Source organism: Dermacentor silvarum, chromosome 3 (assembly GCF_013339745.2).
Source record: "Dermacentor silvarum isolate Dsil-2018 chromosome 3, BIME_Dsil_1.4, whole genome shotgun sequence".
Lineage (NCBI taxonomy): Eukaryota > Metazoa > Arthropoda > Arachnida > Ixodida > Ixodidae > Dermacentor > Dermacentor silvarum.
Window position 1 is genome coordinate 182360094 of NC_051156.1, and position 17627 is coordinate 182377720.

General features: G+C 44.4%; 2 protein-coding genes across 6 annotated transcripts in view; both read right to left on the reverse strand.

The window, feature by feature from the left end:
- Positions 1-17627, reverse strand: part of LOC119446203 (60S ribosomal protein L6) — a 182328-nt gene that overhangs the window by 93006 nt on the left and 71695 nt on the right. The gene's annotated exons all lie outside the window — the stretch shown is intronic.
- The window catches only part of LOC119446208 (uncharacterized), a 41271-nt gene that overhangs the window by 6538 nt on the left and 17106 nt on the right, over positions 1-17627 (reverse strand). For all 5 annotated transcript variants that reach the window (XM_049663992.1, XM_049663993.1, XM_049663991.1 and 2 more), the window contains 3 exons: positions 13622-13745; positions 6450-6646; positions 1648-1783 (listed from right to left, as the gene is read on the reverse strand). In XM_049663992.1, the coding sequence (XP_049519949.1) occupies positions 1648-1783; positions 6450-6646; positions 13622-13745 (457 nt within the window). The remainder of the gene's footprint in view (positions 1-1647; positions 1784-6449; positions 6647-13621; positions 13746-17627) is intronic.

Here is a 17627-nt window from a genome sequence, read left to right on the forward strand (position 1 = left end):
ACCAAATGTTGCTACTTCCCTTTCATAGCCGGAAATGCTATTCAGTGCAAAGATATTATTACAGTCAATGCAGCCGTATTAGTAGAAGAGGAAGGAGTGTGAGTGGAGAAGACGAGAAAGGGAACTCCAAAATTTCCTCTGTAAGCACACATAAAAACATCTAGCTATAAATTTGTCATCATATTTAACATGGTCTGTTCACACAATGTGTGTGACTAACGAAACTAATTGCATTCTTGATTGTCTGCATCGCAACCTTTATCTAGCCCCCACTTTCACCATAATGCTCGTCTATAAGGCATTTATCAGATCTAAACTTGGAATACACAGGCGCAGTGCGGGACCCTCACCAATGTAAAATCAATTGTGCTGTGCCATTTATTTTCTCAGATTACTCACATAAGTCAAGTGTAATCAAACTAAAATCACATGCTCGTTTCTGAAACCTTTCATCACACCGAAGCGTAGCCAGGCTTTGCCTGCCTGCCACATTTTATCACGAGTCGCTCCGTACTCCCAGCATAAAACCAGCTTATTGTCATTCAGATCGCGTCAACTGTAAAAGAGCTGGGTACCCGCTGCCTGCTTGCACTGCTGCGCACATTTCTCCATTTTTCTTCAAGACATCACAAGGTTAGAATGGCCGTTGGCCTGACAATGTGCTCAACTCGGTATCAGTGACTTCAAAGCAACAATCAATCTACTGTACAACCTTTAACATCTCTGTAACAGCCCATCCCTCATGTAAAACAATTTCAGAGGGGGCCTTTGAGATACCATGAATAAATCAATAATAGATAAATCAGTTTCTTAAAGAGCTAACAGTTGTGACAAATTTTTTGTGAATACCGGTGATTTAGTCTCCCCTTGAAGCAGTAGCGCACCCAGGATCTTTGCCAAGGGGGGGGTTGACAGTTTGCCAATACCATCTAAACAGCACTAATTTCAATTTCTTCAAGGGCAATTGTCAAAAAATGCGCTTTTTGTGAGTGTGCAGACGATTGCGCATCTTACATCTTAGTTGCAGTACTCAAATGCGCAAGGAAAGAAAAGGGGTTAAACAAAAGGTTAAGTCAGCCTCAGGGGGGGGTTACAACCCCGGAACCCCCTCCCCGTCGGTGCGCCACTGCCTTGAAGCCTTCTGTATGATGTACACATCCATACAGCCTTCCGCTCTTTATCTGTTTACAAACTTGTATTCATGCTTACCCTGAATGCTCTCTAGGGCACTAAGTATTTGCAGAATCAGGAAGCAAGTCACCATGCGTGCTCTTATGCAATAAGCTTCCGAGATTCAATTTGAAAATCAGATGACAGTGATAAAGAGAAAAACAAAAGGAGGTGAAACATACATCACTGTCCACCTTGGGAACTAGAGTGCTAATGTAACAATAACAGTATACTTAACACTTTTACCAGATCAAACATGATCATTCACTTGGAGGGCTGTTCCAGTCAAGCATGGAAAACAGGAGAGTATAGAATCATGGATCTACTGGTTCATGCATAGTATGTGGGGCTAGCATTAGAAAGGTTGTCTTAAGAAGCTGGTGGTCGAAAACTTTTTTTAGCATGAAAGATTGTGAGAAAGTGAAAAGAATCACTGAAAGACAAGAATAACCTGCAATCACAAATGCCTTCCAATACCTTTTGGTACCATCATTTTCTCTCCTCTCAAGCGGAGATGCAGAAGCTGGAAAATGAGATGCAGAAGATGGGGCCTGGACTGCTAATCCCGCATCTTTGGAGGTGCTAGCTTGGCTGATGGCCTGGCCTTGTAACCCTGCAAGAGTGCGATACATATCCCATAAACATGAATAGATGGTTGATTCTGCATTAAAGGCCACCTGCAATGAAATTTTTGGGCATGCAAGAAGCATAGATTCAGATAGTGTAGATACAGAACAGCCCTCATGCAAAATCTTACCTTTGAAAAACAAGTGGATGCATCATGAAATGCTCGCAAAAGTGGGTGTTTTTGATACCAAGACTGAAAGAAAGCAACCACCGCTACCACTACCTAGAAGTGGCGTACGACTCAGGTCACGTGACTACTCAGCATGAGCTCCAAGATTAGGCCTCGCCTGCGGCTGCCCGCAGCATGCTGAAATATCTTGGAGGTGATGTACTGGGACTTGCATCATAACCACTAACCATCAGGAGCACATGTCATCTGCTTAGGTGATATTAAAAGGTGCTAATAATAAATTCAGGCAATTACCAACCCTGCAGCATTGCCAAGGTTACTTCAGTAGTACAGTTAAACCTCGATATAAAGAAGTTGGTAAAATCAGCAATTTGCCTGGTTACATTGAAATGTATTTAAATTGAATTTTGACTTTTATGCAAATAAGTAGTTTCTGATGGATTTTTCTTACATAGAAGGGGCCGCAAAATTTTCAGGATTATTAGGCAATTGAGAAAAGCCAAATTTAAATGAAAAAAAAAATCATTTTGCTAATTTGAGAGTTGGCGACGAAAAATACAGTTTCATGCCGTGTGGATGATATCTTCACATCAGTGGTAGGATGCAAAGCCACCGACACATTCGCGTTCACTCCACCCCCATGACTGATAGTGTCACTTGCAGTAGAAGCGCCGGCAGCAGGGGTCTGCTTCTCGCTTCAACGCGTCTCCAAAAACTTGAGATTACGCAATGTCCAGTACTAAACGTGCCGAAGTACAGCACACATGATGCCGCATCACCTCGATACGCCCACTCTTTGCACAGAAAGCAGATTACCTCTAAAGGGGGGCGGATGGGCTACGTATGCGCTCAGCCATGCACAGCTGCGGCTGCACTGCGCCAACCTGCCACCCACTTGCTCCCCTCACGAGCACCTGATTGCCATTACCGCTAGCTCACTCCCCTCTCCTATTTTCCTCTTGCTCGTGCTGGAAGACGGCACTCATCAAGCCACCATCCTTCTCAGCTCACCCTCGTATGCTTTCACTTGCGCCCAAAGCATGCAGCGCGCAAGGCGCAATAGCATCTTATCGCACTTGGACTTTATACAGACCCTTCAGGGTAGTTCTTGGTCGCATGATTTGAGAGGTGCGTTCGCAAGCAGGAAATTCTAATTCAACCGTTTGACTACTTGCGTTCATGAAAGCTTTCATTTATTGTCTCAGTTTTCCTTCACAGCGGCAGTGCAATTTCGTTATATTGAAATTGTGTACAAACACCTCATTATATTTAAGTCCTAAATACATGGTGCTCGATAGAAAGGAAGTTATAGAAAGTTAAATACTTTGTTATATCAAGAATTCTGTTATACTGAAGTTTGTAGTTTGTTATATTGAGGTTTAATTGTATATCCTACTCGCGTATTACCAATTCAGCGAATGTGAAATTTTCTTGCTGTTGGCCTTTAACTCTTTCGTTGCCGCACCTAAAGAAATCGATCAATTTGATCGACAGTTTTCCTATGCGTTGTTCAACAATTTTGTTGGAATTCTTCAACTAGCAACATCATGCACCGTCTGAAATGACGACTGAACTTTAACTATTTTCATATTTGAAAATTTTTGGCAGGTTGGAGAGTCTGGAAAAATAAAACTTCGACTAGAGGTACCGTCGAAACGAGCATCCAGTGCTCTTAGCGATTCAATAAAAAGATTGCACTGTGGTCAACTTGGGAACATAATTTTTATATGACAGCAGCAGTGAAGACACGAAAGCTAAAGCTTCTCTCGGGTTATCAATATTTTCCAATCCGACTTATAGACTATTCTAAATAAATCATGTCTCAAACAATGGTAGATGCTCATGAGTGCGTGTTATTTTCATTATCATGTTCGACTAATATAAAGTGCAACTTTATATTTCCCAGTGGGTTGCTTTTATCCATTAGCCCTTTGACAGCCTATGTACAAATTATTACGAGCAATCCTTCCTGTCGTGTGGGGTTTTCACTCATGCAAGAGCACGCAGTCGATTTCAGACCGACCTTCAACTGAAGCTTGACTAGCTGTCTAATCTCTTACATATTGAACACTGACTGTGCAAGTGTCCTTATTCATTACTGATCAACATTGAGCAACACTCCACACTACTGTGCAGCACTGTACAGGAACTGAACAAAGCGTGTGGAGGATCCAACATCAGTTGAACGCACACTAGACCACGTTGCTTGTACAGAGAACTGATCGAACGCAATAATCAAGTACAAGAGGCTTCTGCATGCTCCCTGACCTTACAACCATAGCTTTGAGAGCCTAAAGAAAACAGTAAAAAACAAACCAGGCGTCTGCTACAATGATTAAAAAGAAATGCTCCCTGTACTATAGGAAATAATCCATTTTCCCATTTGTGAAGCTGCTGCTTTTCCACATAGCGTGGGCATTACCATGGCTAGTATTGATGCCAACAAATCTTCATAATAATAATTTTTTTTGTTTTGCGTGATCTGACTCACAAAAGTTGAGGACTAGGAACCAGGTGCATATTTTGTATATTGCAGATTTATAACTGTCAGTACTTATATTGAAAGTAGCAAATTATTACTTTCATTCGTGTTCCTTGAGGTGCTTCTTTGAAGTTTCACATAGGAATTCTAAAAAAATTGTTTGAGCAATTATTACTGATATACATCTATTCAAAACACCAGTGATAAGGCTATAATTTTATGTATCACAGTATTGCATTTGTTGCGACTACTATGTCTTGAAATAAAAATGTTACGTTAAAGCACCGAACATGAGCACATTTCTAGTGGTAACGAAAGAGTTAAAGGGCCCCTCACCAGGCCTCAATGGAAATTTTGGTTATACACTGGCATTTGTAAAACACCATCAACACAGCGAAAATGCAAATTTGCTTCAAATTTCCAATTACTCCTAGTGCCAAAGGAAATAGGAGTAATTGAAATGTTGCATCGCCATACTGCCAAGTATGCCAAGTATGGTCTGCCTTCCACCATACCTAAGCCAAGGGACCACATTCCTGTCACGCCCCACGAGGTCCGCCTTGTTTATTTTTTTCTTCTCTTTTTCTTCTTCTGCATGATGAAATTCCAATGGCCGTTTTGTACGTTTTGCATAGAATGATTTGCAGAAGTCACGTGCCACAATCAATGACATTGCAATAAGTGTGTTGGTTGTGTTGCACCCACAAATTATGGATTCCACACTGTAACTCTCTAAAACGGTTGCAATTCAGGAGTTGTATCAGCTATTTAATGTGAATTGTATGCATTCAGTAATCCATCTAGTGAAAGCCATTACTGTCAAAGTTGAAGAAAGAAGAGAATATTTCTACATGGCAATGTACCAGCATTGCAGCAAACATGGACACGTCTGTTTGCTGTTTTCAGTAACACAATTGGCACAAATTAATAAATTTTAGGACACATGCGAAATAAGAAGTGTCTCAGGATGTATATTACACACTTAAAAGACTATTACTTTCATTTTCCTCATTTTTTGGCTGTTTTTTGGCATGCCACACAGCACCGGAAGGGGATAAACCATGCGATTCAAGGGGTAAGCATGAAGAGTATCACAGAGATGGAACAAAGAATAGAAGAGATAGAAAAGGATAAAATACAAAAGAAAAGGTTAAAGGAAAGGATAAGAAGAAAAGCCAAAATAGACAAAAACAAGAAAAGAGGTAGAAGTATCAGAAGCAGATAGGACAATAAGGGCACAAGCAGCACATGGGTGACCATGTGTTGAGAAAAGAATTCATGTGTATGTCGGTAAAAAAGAAATGATAAGGGGTCACACTGCTATTGCATTACAGTTGCTCAAACGTGAGGATTTGTCTTTTTTTTTTTCCACACTTCATCACACTCCACTATTTGGTGCCCCATGTGGGCAACTTACCATATTTATTTGATTGTAATGCACACATCTTTCCTGGAAAACTGTATTAACAAATGACAAGGGCATTAGATTAGAGTATGAAATCGAAACGCCGATGGTAGCAATTAGCTATCAACATTGGCATTAAAAATTTCTGAAATCCAATTGAATCCACACGTCACTGCAACTGCGGTAGCTTTGTCTCCCCTTCATAAGTTCATCAAACTTCTTTCGTCTGCAAAACGTTCCAAGAAATGTAACATCTGAAATGCCACAGATGGCCTCAAAGATGTTGTGATCTGTGCTAGTGTAAAGGAGACCACCAAAAGCTATAGTGAGTGATGCCCGATCAACTGTAGCTCAGATGCAATAAACTTCAAGAGGCAACAAATTGCCATTACCCTTTCTCTTACCATTAGAAAATGGTGAGTAAACAATCAAAAGCATTGAATTTGTCATCTGCCCGTGTGAGACCCCACATTTCAGATATGAAAGTCGGAGTGCGTGTTACAATCAAGGGCGAGTTAGAATCGAGTAAAAACAGTATGTTTAAGAGCCTTAATAGAGAGGTCGCAAGAAAGACAGTCTTCCGGGGGCAAACTGTCCCATTTGAATGAGTAAAGAATGCAGTCTTTCAGACTCACGCAGCTCAGTTGCTGGGTTGGCTTGCTCCAATGCCTTCACAGAGGGCACAGCATTCCAAACAAGTCTTGTCTTCCTAGGGTCATTGTAGTCTTTATCTTTAAAGTGGAGAGCGCAAAGGCGATAGCTTCGGTTTAGTTGTTCCTTAGAAAGCTCCGCCAGGTCCTTCCGTTCCGTGAATTCAACCCATGCCTTGCATCTGAAATGATGTGCAAATATAGCATCCGGGCTACATATGCAAAGTGGAAGCTCGATGAGGTGTGAAGAGTGGAAAACTCACACTCTGACATACACTCACACTTTGACATTAACCTCACTTCGTATTGCGTGCAAATTTTGCTTGCACAATAAACAATGTGTGGTTAATGACACAATGCAGTGTCACTTTTTGAAGTGACATCCCACGTGCAACCATTCAAAGAGCATGCTGAGCCAATATAATTTAAGAGTTTATTTTCATCCATTCCTTTCTTTTCTTTCCATGATAACCTGTGATAACATGGGTAAAGCATCACTTGGATTACTGGTGGAGCGCGAGAAAAAAAAAAGCTATTCTGTTCTGCTATGCCCCATCTCATATTTGACACGACCATCTGGCCAGTGACCTCCCCAATGTGACTGACTAGTGCTCTAGGCAGGTTTCAAGGAACGCACGGTTGACCTATATTCCCACGGGGCACAAGAACAACTCGGTTTTCCCTCGGCGCTCAGTTTGGCTTCTGCCTAAGATGGTGCTTGACAAAATAAAGGAGCACTTAACTGTTCTCGGCTGTCTACACATCTTGGACTACTACGAGTCAATCATAAGTCCATGTGCAAAGGTACCCGCGAACATAACACATTCGAATAGAACAGTTACATTATCCTGATCCTGAAGTGCATTTGTCATTCTATGACTGCATGAAAACCGAAAAAGGAATTACAAGGAGCATCACACAAATGTGGAGTAAAGCCCGGGCTACATTGAGCAAATTTTCATGATGAATTTCATGCGGCAGGAATCGACGTGGCTGCATGACGCCGATTGTTCACCGATTTTGGCTAAATGGAGCGAAAAACAGACAGATGCCACTGTGCATTCACCATGTCGTTGTCAGTGTTGTGAGACCCAGTGGATGTATTTTTGTACAACAAAAAAATTACAAAAAGGGTTTTCACTCTATTTGTTAATTGCCAAGCGATTTGAAAAATAATTTAATACATGTGTTTACAAATGAAAATGGGAAAGCCTCTGGCATCTCATAACCGGCCACTCAAAGTTAGAGGGAGGTCACTCATGGCGACTCCTGGCGAGCACACCTTGTGCATTCGCCATTTCTGGCAGCGAAGTTTGCCAGGCGAATTTTCGCTGACCGAGCCATGATGGCGGCAGGCGTCGGATCACCGGGCATCGGCCAGTCATTTTCGGAGACACAATCACTTTTGCGAGATTTCACATGATTCTGCACTAGACGCGTTGGTGTATACGGACGGCTTCAAGCTCACTATTTTTGCATAGTGCCAGGAACATTGTTGGCTATGTACTTTTGATGTGTCCAGCGATCGATCCCTAAAAATTATCACATGTCCAAAAGCGGTCGCTTGAGAATAAATACCACTCCTGGCAGGTATATGCCAGCACTGCTTTTCATCTGTGCAGCCCCCTTGCACCACATTATGTGTGCGTGTGCATGTGTGTGTAGGTATTTATTAATTTATTTATTTTGTATCAGCACCTGTGTATGTCCCATTTCTTCCTTTCTTACAGGTCTATTTCCTAATGTCGAACCAATTAGCCCAAGCTTCAATCTAGTCCCCTTGTGTTACGACACTTACCGTAAAATACCACGGAAGCGCCCACACGGCTATCACTGAAAATTTTGTTAATCTAGATATGGGTGCTTGTCCGGTCAAAGCAGTAAAAACCAAGATGGCGGCCACCGAAAAACTTCGAGGTAGGGCTATGGTGGCTATGGAATCGAAGAAAGCACGTTTATTCACTAATGGTAAATGATGGGGTACGCTAGCAACTACTCATCGTCACTGAACCCAGTGAACGACTCTTCCAAGTCGGTGCAGAATAGGAGATGAAAGCATTCGTTGCTGACACTTGCGCGTCTTGAACAGACCACGGGTTCTCCGGTGCCTGCAAGTCAGTTATGCAAGTGCCCGTCCTCGCTGCCGCCCAATGCGACACTGATCCCACACCCCTTGAAGGATCGTGCGACCATCTCTTCAGACAGAGTAGCACAAACCGTTAAGAACCTCTGTTAGGAGCTGGTTACTGACGGTGCGGCCAGCATCTCGTTCCGTTTGAAGGTAATCAAAGAGGGCGTTGTCCAACTCTTCATTGAAGATGGGCCGACCATTCATGAGTTTGCGCTTCATCATCTGCTTGCCGTAGTTGAGGTGCTTTAGGGCATCATACTTGGAGTCCTATTCATGGATTCTTTTTCTATCTCGAAATGCCGAGAGGTGCAGCTCACATACTTTAATGACGCACCGGTGCTACTCGACGACTTTGATATTCTTGGTGACGGTGTAGGAGTGCATCGTGTGGCTAGCAGATTGCACAAGGAGTGTGGGAACAGCGGCTGCAGCACACTTTATCAAGATGTGTCTCCCAAGAGCCCTGCGACCACTGGGTTTTCTTTCAAGGAATGTTCATTGTCACTCTGCATTATCTTCCCCCCCCCCACTGGTCTTTCCCTTTCCACCGCAAAGAAACGAATAGCCCCGTCATTGCTTCTAGCGGATGGTCGCGTAGCGATCACAGTGGGGTGAATATTTCGGCTGATGCTGACGCTTTGGAGGGGGTGGGCGCTTAACATATAATTTTCAGAATTCTGAAGTTTTGGGAATGTTAATACTGGGCACTTGTGCAAAACTGGGCACTTTGGCGTTATTTTACCGTATATTCGTGCACACATGTGCCCGTTTCACTCGTTGCAATGGCTCTCATGGCAGCATAGGCAAGACAGCGATTGTACCACTTTATAGTTGTGGGGTCTCACACGGGCTCTTGGGACAAAGGAACAACAACACAGTAGTGTAAACAATCAAAAGGACATTTATTGCACCTTTCAAACACTAATGCATGCTAGCCGAATTACTACCCATAGAACATTCACATGGGCGCACGACAAATCAAGGAAGTCCCGACTCACCGCGACTGGATAGCCAGCGAATATGTTCGCTCCATGCTATGACATCATCACCTAGTGGTTCACGTGTACGGTCACGTGAACGGTGGCGAGTTCGAACATGCACACATGTGCCCATTTCACTCGTTGCAATGGCTCTCATGGCAGCATAGGCAAGACAGCGATTGTACCACTTTATAGTTGTGGGGTCTCACACGGGCTCTTGGAACAAAGGAACAACAAGACAGTAGTGTAAACAATCAAAAGGACATTTATTGCACCTTTCAAACACTAATGCATGCTAGCCGAATTACTACCCATAGAACATTCACATGGGCGCACGACAAATCAAGGAAGTCCCGACTCACCGCGACCGGATAGCCAGCGAATATGTTCGCCCCATGCTATGACATCATCACCTAGTGGTTCACGTGTACGGTTACGTGAACGGTGGCGAGTTCGAACGATCCGTGTTCGTCCATACCGGTGTCCTGCTCCTAAGCCTTCTCGGGACGGTCCCGCGAAGCGGGCCGGCGCACGCGCAAACAGTCCCTGCAGGCTGCTTGCCGACCCCCAAACCAAGAGCAAGCACCTTCGACCTTTTGCGCCCAAGTAACCATGCTGTTAGGTGGCATTAGCAGCACGACACTCGCCCCATCTCTCGCAGTGCGCCGCAACCACACCGACCGTAAAGCTACGCGGCGAAGCCCGATTACAGGAGACGTGAGCCATGCGGGGCAAACATCAGGGGACGCGTGAGAGTCGCTCATCCCCACAAGTTATTGCTTGAAAACCTTCCTATGGTGGGCCGAAAATAGGCGCTTTTGATGATAAATGACACGCGAGAAATGACGTCTGCCCAGTCGATTACGGAAGAGCATACTAGCGGCCGTGAAGTGCTCTCGCGCACGCCAACTACCGCCTTCTCTACTGTCATCTCCTTTGCATTCCCGCTGATACCATCATCACCATCCACATGATTTGAATCGGCGGTGTGGCAGTGGCTCTCTCCCTGTGGCGAGTGCTCTGCACTGCTGCAGCAGAATCTGCACGGCAGCGGGTATGTAACACGCTGTTCGTGAGTCACTGGAATGTTATTTAAGCTAGTACACTAAAGTATAAAGCTATGAGATTCAGAAATACCAGTAAAAGCCCACTTCTGCAGTCGTTTTATCCAATATCAGGCGAAACCGCAATCACCATAACTGTATGAAAATACATTGCTCCTATGGTACGTTAGCCAGGAAAATAAATAAAAACTCATTGTCTCGAAACACTTATTATGCAGAATCGTATCAACGAGATTACACTGTAAATTTATTTTATAGGTAGACGTTTGCAAGCATATAGCAGTAAATGAAATTACCAATACCAATTGAAATAAATTTCATGTTCCCATTTAGATCAGAGCCAGCAAATTAAAAAGATCAACTGTATAGAAAGGCACAGACACTGGAGCAGCGGAGCTCGTTCCCACGAATTTTAACAAATCGCTTCTGTTTTTCACGGCTTTCGGACTAATCGATACTTCATGACAGCTTTCAGGTAGATTAAGGGCGGAAACATAGTATTTGACTTTCATAAAGCAAGTCTACATTATCCCAAACGTTTCTGGTTCTCTATGATCCTTATAGGAGAGCAAAATTCAGCGGAACGCGCTTGGCTGCATGTTGTAAACACTGCCGGTGATGACAATTGCCAGAGCTTTACGCAAGTCAAAGTGCCTTTTCATGCTAGAAACACTGAAGTTAATTGTGTTCTTCCGAATCGTGCTGTATGGTAATTTTACAATCTGAAGGTATATATAAACAAAGAACTTAAGCTGTCCCCATACGTTACGTAAATAAATTGGTAAAGTAAAAGCCCTCTACACCCTGCTGGTAAACTCGCTGCTTACCCATCACCTGAGCAGACATTAGACAAACATGAAACATTTAGGTAAATAATTTACTTCACGTTAGCTGATACTATAGTGTTGCAAAATGCCTACATCATTGAAACACATTAGGCAATTTTATCAAGAATTTTAGCCACCCTTTACTGTCTCATTTCAGCAAACACACTTCAAATAAAACTTACGGAGCACTGACTGTAATCATTCATTATGATGGATTATTAATCAGATCCCGAAATGACAAAGGTAGCTCTTCCGGATGCATTTTTATGCCCTTTTAATGCAATAGTTATCTGTAAATCTCCTATATATGTGTATATAATATATATTGACCCTTTTTGCGGCAATCCCGTGGGCGCTGCCATGTTTGATCACATGGTGACGCGTCCATTGCTTGCCTCAACTGCCTCCGTTGCCTCCTTGTTTACAATGGAAGTGTATGACGCCAGCGCGGCTTAGAAAACATCTGTTTTGGGAGATAACGTAGACAGTGACTGGGTGAACGACACGAAGCTTTGATCACAGCTTCAGAGGACATGCAAAAGCGCTTTCGGTGCTGATCAACCTATGTCCAAATGGCGCAAGCAGCATATATTGTGCTTGTTCTAAAAGCGGGGCTAAATATGTATTCCAAGCTATCCAAACATTCCGCTCATGAATTTAATCAGGATTAGTGTGTTTTGCTCTTTGTACTTTATTTGGCAAATATTTTGAAGCAGCGGCTTGTCAGTTTCTGGCTCGGTGCCTCGGTGCGGCCACTATCTGATTATTGTCTGCCTAATCGCTCGCAGGTGTGCTCAGTTCCGATAGATTTGTTCTTGCTGAACACAAGGCTTGAAACGTAGCTGTTCTGCACATTTCAATACCTTGTAGCAAATGCGTATTATCGCGAGTAACTCGCTTACTCTTGTGGACCGTCACGAAAGATTTAGCTTCGACCATTCGTGCGCTATCAATGTAGTACCGTCACTTATTGTGCGTATATAGTGCGCATATATTCATGTGTGCGCCCATTCACTTATTCTTGATACGTCGGCGATAGAGTGGGCGTAAGTTTTCTTGCCATTTGGGACAAATGTGCGCAAACAGGAAGAGGCGCTACTCCCTTTGTCATTGTTTAACGAGTGGTACTCACTCTTGCCGACGTTCTGGGGCTGAAGCCCTTTCTTTGAAGGTCAGCGATACAAGGCTGGCGGGTGAGCCAATTTCTGTATCCTCGAGGAAAGCCGTACATCTCGGAACTGCCGGTAACACGTTCGGACAGTTGCATCAGCGGTTCGCGAACTTGGCCACACAGATTCATTCCATTCCTTAACATGCCAGTTACTATTTTTATAGCCAACTACTGCACACGTCTTCAATCCACGTGATTCAATCTAGCATGATTGGAGCACAGTGCAATAGCAAAAACTCAGTTGCATTTCCGACAGGTGATCGCACAGAAGCAAGGTAGAAGTGGCAATGGTTTCGTATTCGTGCGCGGTCGCTGAGGAGACGTCTGGCGCGCCGCCGTAAGCGCCATCTCGTTTCTTTAAAACAAACTGCTCCGCGAAAAGGGTCAATACTAAGTGAATGTTTCTCTGGATGATAGAATTGTTGTAAAAGCACACAAGAGGAACGACGAATTTGCAAAACGTTTATTTTATTTCGTCTTGGCCAGGGTCCGGCCTTTGTCATAGAAATCTCCCTTTATACAAATATATATACTATATGAGCGAGAGAGAGAAGGAGGGGGGGAGGGGGCTTGGCCCCCTACTTGAAGAATAATTGGTGCGCCACTGAGTGCAGTGATGCTATTTAACACACTCAAAGTAGTTCATCTATTTCCGTTGCCCCCCCCCCTATCATACTGTGGTTCTCTGCGCTCTAAAAAAGTTTACACCCTTTGGGGCGTCTTGTCTACAAACAGCTTGTTTCTTTTGTGTTTCTTTTCTTGAAAACTCTGCGCTTGCTGCTTTGCTGTCAAGAATGCTATGTCACACTGATAACACGCATGCCGTTCGTGACCTGGAAGTACTGGGCACAGAGTGTCATAAATAAGAAAGGCACGCAAGTTAAATGATGATTATTGTTTGTGGACAAGATAAACCCCAACAGGTGCAAACGCTTTTTCATGTGTGTGGGAATCGAAATTGGAATATGGCTTTCGTTTACTTACCTGTCATCCTTTGGAAAACGAAAGAATTTGGTACTTCCTTTGTCGCACCACAATGCTGCACAGGTATGACGCAGTTGTCTGTGCTCCACCTGAAGTCCTCTTGGTAGTTCTTGAGTGGAGGTCTCTGGAAGTCATTTAAAAATACTGATGTCATCAAATATGCCTATGGATGCTATGACAACTACTTAAACACTAAGAGGAGCACAGTAGACTTCTGTTAATTCAATTCTGGTGAACTCCATTTTTCGGTTAATTCAGTCCTGGCTGGTGCCCATACATTTCTATGGGCCAAAACCTCTTATTTCATTCTCAAAACTGGTCTACGTTAAGTACTTCAAAACTAATTGGTCAGCTTTGCCGCAATACAGCGGTACAGCATACACAATTTATTGGGGTGAGACATAGCAAGAATGCAAAGGGGCCACTGCCACGAGATATTTATCATCATCATCAGCCTATTTTGTGTCCACTGCAGGACATAAAATCTCCAATTACTCGTCTTGCGCTAGCTGATTCCAATTTCCACCTGCAAATTTCCTAATTTTATCACCCCACTTACGTTTTTTGCCGTCCTCGACTGCGCTTCCCTTCTCTTGGCACCCATTCTGTAATTCTAATGGTCCACCGGTTATCTACCCTACGAATTACATGGCCTTCCCAGCTCCATTTCTTTTTCTTAATGTCAACTACAATGTTCGGTATGCCTGTTTGCTCTCTGATCCACACCGCTCTCTTCCTGTCTCTTAACGTTATGCCTAACATTTTATGTTCCATTGTTTATTGTGTGGTTCTTAACTTGTGCTCGAGCTTCTTTGTTAACCTCCCAAGTTTCTGCCCCATATGTCAGCACCTGTAGAATGCAATGATTGTACAGTTTTCTTTTTAACGACAGTGGTAAGCTCGAAGTCAGGATTTGGCTATGCCTGCCGTATGCACTCCAACCCCATTTTCATTCTTCTGTAAATTTCCTTATCATGATTAGGGTCCCCCGTGAGTAATTGACCTAGATAAACGTACTCCTGTACAGACTCTAGAGGCTGACTGGTAATCCTGAATTCTTGTTCTCCTGCCAGGCTGTTGAACATTATCTTTGTCTTCGGCATATTAATCTTCAACCTCACTCTTACACTTCCTCGGTTAAGGTTTCCAATCATTTGTTGTAATTCATCCCCAGTGTTGCTGAACAGGACAATGTCATCTGGAAACCGAAGGTTGCCGAGATATTCACCGTTGATCCTCACTCCTAAGCCTTGCCAGTCTAATGGCTTTAATACTTCTAAGCATGCAGTTGCGACGCGCTCAGCTTAGGAATGTTAGTGGCAGAGTTGGCAGTGTGTGCCACAAACGAGTTCTACTTCAAACTGGTGTGTCTCTCACCGGACCAAAGCGAGATTTGCCCTTCGACGTTGTCGCCTTTCTGCGCCGCTTAGTGCAGCAGTTTTCTTAGTTGGTGCCATCACAAACGAAGCAGTAGGCGGCGTGTAAGTACAGCTTATGCATGTTGAAGCTGCACTTCGTAGGTGACGAGGCGTCACAGGCTAATCGGACGTAAAAGACAAACCATGTGCGGAAACTGCATTGTCACCTCAGCAGAAGGCGCAGACCGCCTACACCAGGATACACCACATTGGAGCCTCCGTTGCGCTGCGACTACCTACGCGCTCACTGTCAGCCACGGAGCAAGAAACCTTTAGGAGTGGAAACTCCGCCAGTTGCAGCGACCAGAAAATGTCACAAGCCTGCGGAGCCACTATCATGCTAATGGCACCTGGCGGCCGAGAAAGAAATTATTGCCGTCTTGGTTGCCAGGGCAACCGCTCACGTGTGTTACTCCCGTTCGCGGCTGCGCACGTTGCTCCCTTTCGGCCGTGCGCCTCCACAAGTTCTACTGAGGGCACTCACGCGTCCCACTTGTGTCCCATCTTAGGCTAGCAAATTCCGAACAAGGGTACACTGCATGTATCAGCACTGTAAGTATTACGGCCCTCGAACAGACACCGACAAGAACAGTAGCTGTTACACTTAAAAACCCACAAAAACAACGTTAAGGCGTGCACGCTGAAGCGAACGCCCGTGTCGTCTGCTTTGAGCGGGAGACACGGGCGCCACCGAAGAGAACGTGCCCGAGCAGCACCACCGGGCTGCTGCTCTTTTTTTTTTTTTTTCGCTGCTGCTTGCATGACGTGCCGCAAGGCGCCGCCGCCACTGCATGCACCCCCGTCGGCGCATACTAATGTGACGTTATCTGGTCGCACGCGAGCGCCCGCGCTGAAGGGAGTTTCTACTCCTAAATAATCTTCCTCCGTGCTGTCGGCGCTCGTTAGTGCCATGATGCAGTACTTCGCTTCACCGCTCCTAGATGGCAACACCGCCACTGACAAGAGAGAACATATTTCACGCATTCGCGCTGACGTCACATCCGTTACAGGAAGTTGATGGTGGATACCGGCATAAAACACTTTCATGTTAAAAGCGAAAAAGAACACAGTGAGATGCGAAAGTTGAGGGGACGTTAAAAGCCAACAAAAGAGTGGTGGTCTATCTAAAACTCTGAAAGCCTGCCAGTACACTTATTAGGTGTCTCGGTGTTCGTAGTGCGACCAGAGACTGCCCATGTGCGTGCGTATATTAGGTAACACATACTATGTGCCGTAACAATGGAAACTTTCTCCACTTGGTATGCTTCACCGCATACCGTATTTACTTGCATAATGATCGCACCCCTGAATTTTGTCGTCAAAATTAGATTTTTTTGTTTTCCACATAATGATCGCATCCTGATCTTGCCGTAGCGATATGTTGTATGCAAAGTCTAGCTGATGATGATCGTGCTTACCATCTGTCAAATGCTATGCAAACGACTCTTTAAGACTTAGTCAACAAGCGGACTGCACGCACCAAACAGATTCTTAATTAAGCAGGTGCCCCATTTCATTCCCTTCATCACTTTCTGCACTTCAAGAAAAAAATTAAAAATGTCTGAAACCAAACTTAAATAAGCCCGAAATATGGAATGTTTTAAGGCCCCCGTGCAAGGAAGAAGTGGTCGATTCGTTGCTGCACGCACTTCCGCTTACGTGCAACCTAGTTCGCCTGTATTTGAGGCAGTTTTGTTTTGTCGCTGTACGCCGATGCAAGGACTGCAAAGGCTAGAGTCAGATGTGAGGGCCCCCTCCGGAGCACACCATCATCTGAGTTAGAGTTGCTGTTTGACAGTGGGAGAACTTGCTCAGTTATTTCGTCATCGTTCAGTTCGGCACACGACAACACCGTGCTGTCGACGTCTCCGAGGCCTTCAAATGTAACGGCGGCAGGAATTGACACCGCAGCCTAGCAGGTCATCATTGATGTCCACATTTGAGCTTGTTGTGGTAGGCAGCAGTTCAGGCTCTTCAGTTGCGGAGTAGCGCTCATTCAGACTGCGACTCAAGACTCATTCGGAGGCGGACTGTGAGGGACTGTTGGTGCCATTTGATGCGGCCTGTTGATTAACTTCACGAGACAGACCACTTGGAGCCAGCAGAGTGCTGTCTGGAACGCAAACTAAACAAACAGAACAACGAGAGCAGGCCATGAGGGGGGATACCGGAATAGGATGTGATGATCTCGATGCGACCTCACAATTCAGGCAAAGCCTCCGAGATAGGCATTTGTAGTTAAATCTTGGAGGCTTAGTGCTGCGACCAAGGCAAGGCCTCAGGGATTACCGTCTAGCGTGCAATCTCCGAGACCATACTTCATGTCTCGCCGAGGTTGCCAAAGCAGATAGACAATAGCTATAGAATCCGCATATGCTACAGCCCCAGACGGAGTCCAGATAATCAAATATAGAGCTGGCAGTTCCGAAATATTGGTCGTCATTAAACATTAAGTTTATGGGGCCATTGGCAGTGCCATGAAGCTGTCCGAATTACCGAGCATGTCCAATTTATCGGTCGGAGACTGTAGTGCCTACATAATGTGTGCGTTTACTACAAAGTAAGCCTTACTAAATTTTTATTTTTAG